We start from the raw sequence: 9,291 nt of genomic DNA, 5'->3' as shown, positions 1-9,291 counted from the left end.
TCCTGCCACTGGCTGCCAGCCTGGACCCGACCCAGGCCCCTCCCACCTGAGGCCCTGCCAGGAACTGCCTGGCCCGGACACAGAGGAGGTTCCCGGGTGGACATAGGGAAGAGCCTTCCATTGTCCCAGTGGAGGAAGCGGCCCACAGGCCAAGGATGAGTCACGGGTTCGAGGAATCGCATGGCGAGGCTGTGGGCAGGGCTTTTGTCTGTCCTCCTCCTACATAAGGCCCCCCGAGCCCACACTGCCTCAGCATCCCTCTCGCTCCAGACCTCAGAGCCAACCACAGCCGCAGCCATGCAGTGCCTCCTGCTCACCCTGGGCGTGGCCCTGATCTGTGGTGTCCAGGCCATCGACAGCCCCCAGGCCATGCAGGACGTGGAGCTCCCAAAGGTTTGAGGCTGGGGGAGCGGGCGCTTTACTGTGGGAGGTCTGGGGCAGGTGGGGGCTGTGGGAAGCCGGGAAGCCCAGGATCTAGAAGGCCGAGGAGGGTCGACAGAGGAGGCTGTGATGTTAGGGCCGCTTTGAGCTTCCCAGGGCTGGCCTCCCGCAGGTTGCAGCCCAAACAACAGAGCTGATTCTCACAGTCCTAGAGGCTGGAAGTTCGAGATCAAAATGTCGGCAGGACTGGCTCTCCTCCAGGCTCCTCTCCTTGCCTTGTAGACGCCGTCTTCCCACTGTGTCCTCACAGGGCCGTCCCTCTGGGTGTCCCTGTCCTAATCTCCTCCTCTGAGGACCCCTATCAGACTGGGTCAGGGCCACCCTGATGGCCTCAGTTTAACTTCATCACTTCCTAAACTGTTCTAGCTCACATTTGGATGTGCTGCAGTCAGGACTTCAATATATGAATCTTGGGGGGCACAATTCAGCCCCTAGCAGGGCCTCTCTGTCCCCCAACCTCCCTCCAACCCCAACCACATGGCTCCCCAGGATCCAAATATTCCCCTGACTCAAGGAGATGGGCTCAGCCAGGTGCTTTTTCGGGCTCAAATGAGTTCAACTGGAACATTTCTGGGGCAGCAGAGTTGGGTCCACGGCGGTGCGAGGCCCCCTCTGGTATCTGTCCCACACAGCAACCTGATGAGTCCAATCCAACTCCTGCAGTGGCCTGAGGGAGCTGGGGACAGGTGGGACTCAGCCTCACCTGCACGGGGCACAAGGAGAGCCATGGTGGCCTGGGGACCCCCGTGCAGCTCGAGGCCTCTTCAGTTGGCAGGGACTTGGCACTCCATGGCCATGGCAGCCAGTGACTTCTCCCTCCTGGAGACCAAGGAGGCCCCTCTGAGGATCTACATCAGCTCGCTGCAGCCCACCCCTGAGGGCAACCTGGAGATTGCCCTGCGCAGATGGTGGGTTCCTCGTCATTGGGGCTGTGGCTGGCGGGGCTCACTCTCCCACAGCCGGGGTCCAGGACTGCGAGGGGTGGGTAGAGCCAGGGCGGGCCCCAGGCGTTTTCTGATGGTCCAGGGGCTTCACTGTGGACCCTCCACGGTGCCAAGTGGGGTGGGGAATGAAGCTCAGGAGGTTGTCTGTCCCTTCAGAGCCCCTGCCCGGGGACTCTGGGCCAACGACTGACCACACATCGCAGCCCGGGTCAGTCTGCGGAGAAGGCCGGTGTGGAGGCCAGGCTGGGCTGCTGTGGTCTGTGGTCTCCTGGGACCAGGCGGTTCCTGTGAGGATTGCCTGCCCCCAGAGTCACGGCTGGGGGAGAGGAGGACCTGAACCCCATGATTGCTGCATGAACCCTGGGACCACTGCTACCCACGGTCATGGCCCCTGACCTCGGGGGCCCAGGGCACTCACTGGCTCCCTCTGGCCTCTTCTGCCTGGTCCCGGGCTACACGTTAGGGGTTGCCCGAGAGCAGTGTTTGTCCTGGTGACCAGCACTAGTGGCCTGGAAGCCCCTCTCTCCTCAGTCCTCGGAGTCTGGCCCCTGCCCCCCTCTCCAGGGCTGCAGATTGGCCACCATAGCGTTTGTGCACACAGGTCACAGAAACGAAGCCCTTTCAGAGACGGCAACCAATGTGTTGAGGAGAAGATCGTTGCAGAGAAAACCGAGAACCCCATCGAGTTCAAGATCAACTGTAAGTGCCGGCCACAGCCCAGGCAGCTCTGGGGACACTGGCCAGGTTCCCAAGGGGTGGGACAGTGGAGCCTGGCCTCTGGCCTGGCTGTGCTAAGGCAAGCGCAGGTCACCATGGTGACGGCAACTGCAGGGAGCAGTACCGCCTCTGGGTCCCCTCTGGGCTGGTCTAACTCCCTGCAGTGACACTGGGTCGCTTGGGCTCAGCTCAGGCAGCGGCGGTGACCCCCTTAGCCAGCAGCCTGTCCCCACTCTCCCTGGACCCTCCGCATGGCTCCCAACTGCACTCGGCCAGCCGTCTGCTGAGAGTCAGGGCTCCTGTGACCACCGGATTGGAGGCTGCGTCTCCTTGGTTCTGTATTCGTTCATCGCTAATTCGAGATGCCAGAGAGCCATGAGGGCTCTTTCTCACCAGGCCTCCCCTCCCCAACCTGGTGCAGGGAGTCCTCCGGGAGCCACATACTGCCTTCTGGTACCCCCACTCTCCCCTCCATGTGACTTCCCCCACAGCTGCACACCACAACCACTGAGGCACTTGAAAGGACTCCTGGGCCAGGGCGCCCGCCCAGGGTCTCCAGCATCCCCTGCTTGCAGCTGGGCCGAGACGCTGGCATTTTCCATATAAGCCACCCTGGTGACACAGCTCTGCCCTGGTGGTGCCACTGGACGAAGTCGGTGGAGCCCACCTCACTGGGCCCCGATCCGAGGGTCTCCGCTTCCCCGCCGCCCTGGCATGTGGTGGTGACTCTCAGGACTCACCTTTGCTGCCACGGCTGGGTGTCGGTCTCACCCCCATCAGAGTAGAGACCCCGTTTCTTAGCCTCACTGGGCCACAGTGTTGACGGTGGCTTGCCCAGGTGGTCATCTGGGTGTGATGATGAGGGAGGGAATCCCGAGCCAGGGGATGGTGTGCATCTCCGTGGAGGGTCACAGTTAACAGCCAGGCCTCTCCCAGCCCCGTTTGCCCCTTGGTGTTACTTGTGAGCTGTGCTGGGAGCTCTCTGATGGGAAAGTCACACCATGCTGGGGTCCAGGGGGACACTGGCCCCAAAGGAAGTTCCCAAGGGGGGCCCGCTGTGGGGTAGCTCTGCACAGCCTGGAGTGTAGTGGGAGAGAAATGGGAGGGAGACGCTGGGCATCAGGGTAGACGCATCCCTCACGGGAAGTCCAGCTGGACCACAGGAGACCGACCAGCACTCCCCTTCCCGCTGCAGCAAAGCGCCCAGAATTCATTTCCGCTCCTCTCTTGTTCTCTTTCTAGATCTGGATGAGAACAGGATCTACCTGTTCAACACCGACAGCAGCAAATATTTGTTCCTCTGCCTGGAGAACACCCCCAAGCAGAACCTGGTCTGCCAGTACCTGGGTGCGCGCCTAGGCCCCCAGGGTTCCCGTGGGAAAAGGACACAGAATGAGACGCTCAGATCGGTCCTCGAGTGAATGGAAGGCGGGCCCGTGAGGGAGGCGTTGGCTCAGCCCTCCCCCAGCCTGCCTTCCCAAGGAGCCCAGGAGCCCCATGGAAGAGGGAGGAGGGGGAGGGGGGTCCTAGTGTTGCATCAGAAACAAGGGAAGTGTTGCACACAGGGACTTGAGGGACAGACACAGACCCCGAGGACAGCAGAGGCCACTGTGGACGCTGGGAAGGAGGTGTCCCTGCAGGTCAGCTGCAAGGGCAGGTGACTTTGACCATCTCTGTGTGGTCGACAGGTGGCTATAAATCCAACAGCCTTCCTGAATGGAGATTTTCAATTATTTTGTCAAATAAGAAGCCAGATACTAAAATGTCTTTCAAACAATCATGTTTGGAAAATGAATATAAGGTGACATTTTCCACGTCACACCCGCAGTGCTGTTGGGAGTTCCCAGGGCCACTAAATGGACCATTGGCTTTGGGCTGTAGAGACGCCCCTGCTCTACAAATCACCTGTCCTGGGCTGTGGGAGGGCAGACCGACACGGAGGGGGAGGCGGACACTGTGCTCTCCTCCCGTGACCCCATAGACACCATCCTGAGCTCTGCGGGCCCCAGCACTGCCTAGGGTAGATGAGGAGCAGGCCCAGCCAAGGAGCAGGGCTTGGGGACAGGGAGCCTGCAGGCCTGGTGGCCAAACCCTGGAGACCAGTCTGAGAACCTGCTCTAGACCAAACTCTGCCCAACCTCAGAGCACCAGGGCCTCCTTCCCTGCCCTCCCTCCCCAGGCAGGGCCCTTGGAGCTCCCAGGGCCCAGGACTGAGCCAACATCCCCCACAGCCAGGACCCTGGAGGCGGACGACAAGGTCATGGCGGAATTCATCAACTTTCTCAAGACTCTGCCTGTGCACATGCAGATCTTCCTGGACATGACCCAGGCAGAAGGTGAGCTGCCCCCAGGACAGCCCCAGCCTTGGCTGGAGGAGAAGCCGCCACTGTCCCAACCTCTGTAGGACTCAGGGCAGCACCTGTCACTCCTCACTGGCCCCTCCCACGTTCTCCCCAGGGCTTCCCCGGGGGTGCAGAGGCACCCTGAGGTGGGGTCCCGTCTCCCTCCCGTCATCCCCCAACCTCTGGCCCTGGGGCTGCTGCGTCCTCAGCTAAGTCTCCCCTCCCACTGAGGCCCCCACTGCCCCCTCTCCTCCCACAGAACAGTGCCGCATCTAGATAAGCTCCTGCTCGGTCCTGCCTCCTGGGTAATGTACCAGCCCCGCCCATAGCCTGAGGTCGCCTCTCTGGGTCCCTGGAACAGACCCCACTGAGTCCATTCCCCAGGGCTGACCCTGAGTGATGGGCTGGAGTCCTGGGGCCTCTGGAAAAGCCCAGCTGGCCACATGCCCGCGTCTCTGGGGTTGGCCACTCCAGATGCCATTTCCTGTGTCCTGGGCACAGGATGAGACCCTCTCCTTCAGGGTGGGGGTGAGTGGCGGGGGCGCTCGGGGAGGGCAGGCCTGGGATCACAAGACCATCCAGCCTGAGGCTGGGGGTGAGGTGGGGCTCCCCTCACACAAGCAGGGGTCCTACACCCCTAGCCTGGGAGGGGATGCCCCCTGCCCTGCAGGGTTCTAGAGTCACAGCGGAGCCCCTTTGTGCACGTCAGGTCCCGGAGCCTCGGCCCCTGTGCGGATGGAGACGATGTCGCCTTCCTGGGAGGGACGAGGAGGCTGATGACCAAGGCACATTTCCTGGGATCCTGGGACCTCCTGGGCCTCAGCCTGGGGTCTCCTGTCCTAAGTTGTCCCTCTTTGAGCAATAAATAACCTCATCCCCTGACTCTGTGCTGGCTGGCATGTGGGGATGCAGCTGAGAGCAGGTTGGGGGGCTGGGGGACTTGGGGACTGGCAGACTCAGAGGCTGGGGGACTCAGGGACTGGGGGACTTGGGGGCTGGGGGACTCAGAGCTGGGGGACTTGGAGGCTGGGGGACTCAGGGACTGGGGGACTCGGGGGCTGGGAGACTCAGAGGCTGGGGGTCTCAGGGGCTGGGGGACTTGGAGGCTGGGGGACTCAGGGGCTGGGGGACTCAGAGCTGGGGGACTTGGAGGCTGGGGGACTCGGGGGCTGGGGGACTGAGGGAACTGAGTTCATGGTTTCTGTATTGTAGGCCCCATCATATTTGGGGATCAACACACTATAGGGGGCTTTACAATTTTCAGGAACTAGATAAGAGTGCTGCTGAGATGGCCAGAGCTTGCCATTCATGTTGGAGGTCCAGGTCACACAAAGGACAAAATATGAAAAATCACAGACCCATTCACCAAATAAATATTCCTATGAAAACTTAAATGAGTTATTTACAAATCAAATTGTGCACTATTTAAAAAACACAAACCGCATGACCTCCAGGGCATCTCTCAGGAGCATAAGGGAAGTTGCTACCAGGAAGAGCTTTGCTATCAACCTTCATCTGCTCATAAACGCCATTGATCTTTTCTGGGCTAATGTGAAATAAAGAGATTTACCCTGGACTGAGGAACTGAACAAAAGAGGTGAGACATGGGAGAGGAACTTGTTTTTCATTATAAAATATTTTGAACATCACAAAAGGAAGAAGAATATGCAACAACAGAAATAGATTTGCCAACAATGATAACATGCATAACTTTAAATTTTCAAAATATAGATGTTTCTGATAAAACATCAATTACCAATATTGGCTCAAAAAGTAGAGGAAAACTTAGAAAGACCAATCATTGTAGAAAAAAACCAGAATACTTCCAGATCTTCTGTCTATGGATGAGAATAAAAAACCTTTATGTGATAGTTCCTGGCTCATACAATCCATTCCACGGCATAGAAAAAGATGGAAAGTTGCTTACTGCCCTGATAACAAAACTGAATAAGGAAGATGCAGGAAAAGGAAAGCTGTCAGCTTTCAGAATCAAGACACAAATATTTGAATACCTTATTAGCAGATTGAATCTAACAAATGTATTTAATACATCATGATTTAGCCCAAAAAGCAAAGGATGTTTAAATATTAGAAAATGTATCCATAAAAGCTGGGTGTGGTGGCTCACACCTGTAATCCCAGCACTTTGGGAGGCCAAGACAGGCAGATTGCCTGAGGGCAGGAGTTCACGACCAGCCTGACCAACACAGTGAAACCCCATCTCTACTAAAATTACAAAAATTAGCTGGGCATGGTGGCAGGCACCTGTAATCCCAGCTACTCGGGAAGCTGAGGCGGGGGAATCGCTTGAACCCGGGAGGTGGACATTGCAGTGATCCATGATCATGTCACTGCACTCCAGCCTAGGTGACAGAATGAGAGTCTATCTCAAATGTATCAATAAAATTAACTAACTTAAGACTAAGGGAGAAGTGCCATATACGAATCTTTAATTAATTTTTAAAAAGGTTTCAAAAAATATAATATTCCATTCATGAAGGAGATCTTGCACATCAAGAGTGTCATTCAACATTAAATAGCATATGCTGTGCTTATAAGTAACCCTGAAACCCTGAAATAATGAACCAATCACTGAAAGCACCAAAGAGTTCTTTCTTACTTATACAAAATTTCCTTTGTGGCTTAGCAGGAGAGTCAACTCCTCATGGTCACTCAACAATCCAAGTGATCAAATAGCCACTACCCATGGTGTTGCTGGCCACCATGCCAGAGGGAAAACATAGGCATCAGGGGGCTTCAAGCTGTCCATTCAGTGCCCTATCCTGAAAGGGACACCTATTACCTCCCTAGAAGGGGGCTGAAAGTTCAATCCTACCTAGGTTTCCTACCAAAGAATAGAAGGGAACGTCCCTAAACTGATGATTAAAAAAAAAAAAGAAAAAAAGAAAAAAAGAAAAAAACCACCAAACTACAACTAGTGCTTTTTGTAAACATTCAGTTAGACTGAGTGCTTTCCCCCTAAGATTGAGAATAAGGCAAGGTTATCCTTTCTCGTTGCTCTTGTTCAACACATACTGAAAGCTCCAGTGCGATAAGACAATTAAAAGAAACAAAAAGCATAAACATTGGAAAGGAAACATGTAGTATAACAAAGAAAAAGAGAGAAGACACAAATCACTAATACCAGGAATGAATGAGGAGATATCACTACTGACTCTACAGACATCAAAATGATAATGAGAGAATACTATGAACAACTCTACACATATAGATTTTACAATTTATTTGAAATGGACCAATTCTTTGAAAAATACAACCTATCACAATTCATTCAATATGAACTACATAATTTTTTTTTTCTTTTTTTTTTTTGAGACAGAGTCTTGCTCAGTCGCCCAGGCTGGAGTGCAGTGGTGTGATCTTGGCTTACGGCAAGCTCTGCCTCCCAGTGAACTACATAATTTTAATAGCCCTTACAACTATTAAGGAAATTGAGTTTTTAATTGAAAAACTACCATAAAAAGTATCTCAGGGCCCAGTTAGTGTCACAGGGTATTTACACCAAATGCTTAAAGAATTAGCACTAATGCCACACAATCTGTTGCATAAGATAGAAGGGGCAGTAACACTTCCCAGTTCATTTTATGAAGCTATTATTATTACCCTGATACCAAAACCATACAAACAAATAAAAAGGTGGGGTAGGGTGACTACCACCTAGTGTTCCTCATGATTATAGATGTGACAATCCGTAACAAAATATTAGCAAATAGATTTCAGCAATATTTAACAATAATTGTACACCATGAATAAGAAGGGTTTACACCAGGGAGGAGAAATTGGTTCAACATTTGAAAATTAATCCATGTAACCCACCATATTGTCAGGCTATCAAAGAAAAACTACATGATCATATCAATCAATACAGAAAACGCATTTCACAAAATTCAATATCTGCTCTTAAGTTTTTTCAAAAACTCAGAAAAGTAAGAATAGAGAGCAGCTTCCTTAACTTGACAATGAACATCTATAAAAAAACTTACAATGAATACTATACTCAACTGTAAACAACTGAGTGTGTTCCCTCTGTCTTAGTCAGTTCCAGATGCCGTAACAAAATATGACACACTGGGTTGCTTAAACAACACTTTATTTCTTACAGTTCTGGGAATGGTAAGAAAAGGAGCACAGTGCTGGCAGATTTCACCTCTGGTGAGGGCTCTCTTCCTGGTTTGCAGATGGCCACCTTCTTGCTGTATCCTCACGTGGTAGAGAGAAAGGTCTCATCTCTCTTCTTTTTATAATGGCATTTGGGAAATAAAAATGAAGCCCTAAGCTCCTCAACTGGCTGAACAAACTCCCTCTTGGCCAAGTAGACCCCAAAGTAACCTTGAAAATTGAGTTCTAAGCCATGACAGGATGCGGGAGATCACACACTCCTCCTTATTACCCCCACCCCCTGCACACACACTTACTGCCATTAGACTTTTTTCCCTAAGGGCTAAATAGAAACCAGTCCTTTCAAAAGACTCCACTGCTGATATCAATGACGCACCTGACACTACTTCTCTCTTTTTTTGGTTTCAACACAATTGTCCAGCATTCCTTCCTGATAAGAGACCACTGACCACAGAGTGGTTCTAGCTGGTCTATGTGTGACAGCATGAAGCTCCATTGCCCATGTGCATGTTTCTCCTTTCATAACTCTTCCTATAGCTTATTAAATATGCATATTCAGCCATTCTACTGAGCATAAATTCCTACTCTTGCTCCTTTTTCCTCTCTGTGGAAATCTCTGTTTCTGGCTTCTGGCCCAAGGCTACACTTCTCCGTCTGTCAGAATGGCCATGCTGCAGGCTGAAACCCCTTATGAGAAGTAAAACTCT

General features: G+C 52.9%; 1 protein-coding gene across 1 annotated transcript; it reads left to right on the top strand.

Moving 5' to 3' along the window:
- Window positions 1-265: 265 nt before the first annotated feature.
- On the top strand, window positions 266-5,298 carry PAEP (progestagen associated endometrial protein). The gene is made up of 7 exons (XM_010372869.2): window positions 266-393; window positions 1,210-1,349; window positions 1,987-2,084; window positions 3,345-3,449; window positions 4,334-4,438; window positions 4,704-4,749; window positions 5,154-5,298. The coding sequence occupies exons 1-6, from the start codon at window positions 298-300 to the stop codon at window positions 4,718-4,720; spliced, it is 561 nt and encodes a 186-aa protein (XP_010371171.1). The 5' UTR covers window positions 266-297; the 3' UTR covers window positions 4,721-4,749; window positions 5,154-5,298.
- Window positions 5,299-9,291: the final 3,993 nt, after the last annotated feature.

This window comes from Rhinopithecus roxellana, chromosome 16 (assembly GCF_007565055.1).
Source record: "Rhinopithecus roxellana isolate Shanxi Qingling chromosome 16, ASM756505v1, whole genome shotgun sequence".
NCBI lineage: Eukaryota > Metazoa > Chordata > Mammalia > Primates > Cercopithecidae > Rhinopithecus > Rhinopithecus roxellana.
The sequence above is the reverse complement of the archived record's forward strand: the minus strand, read 5'-3'. Positions and strand labels throughout refer to the sequence as shown.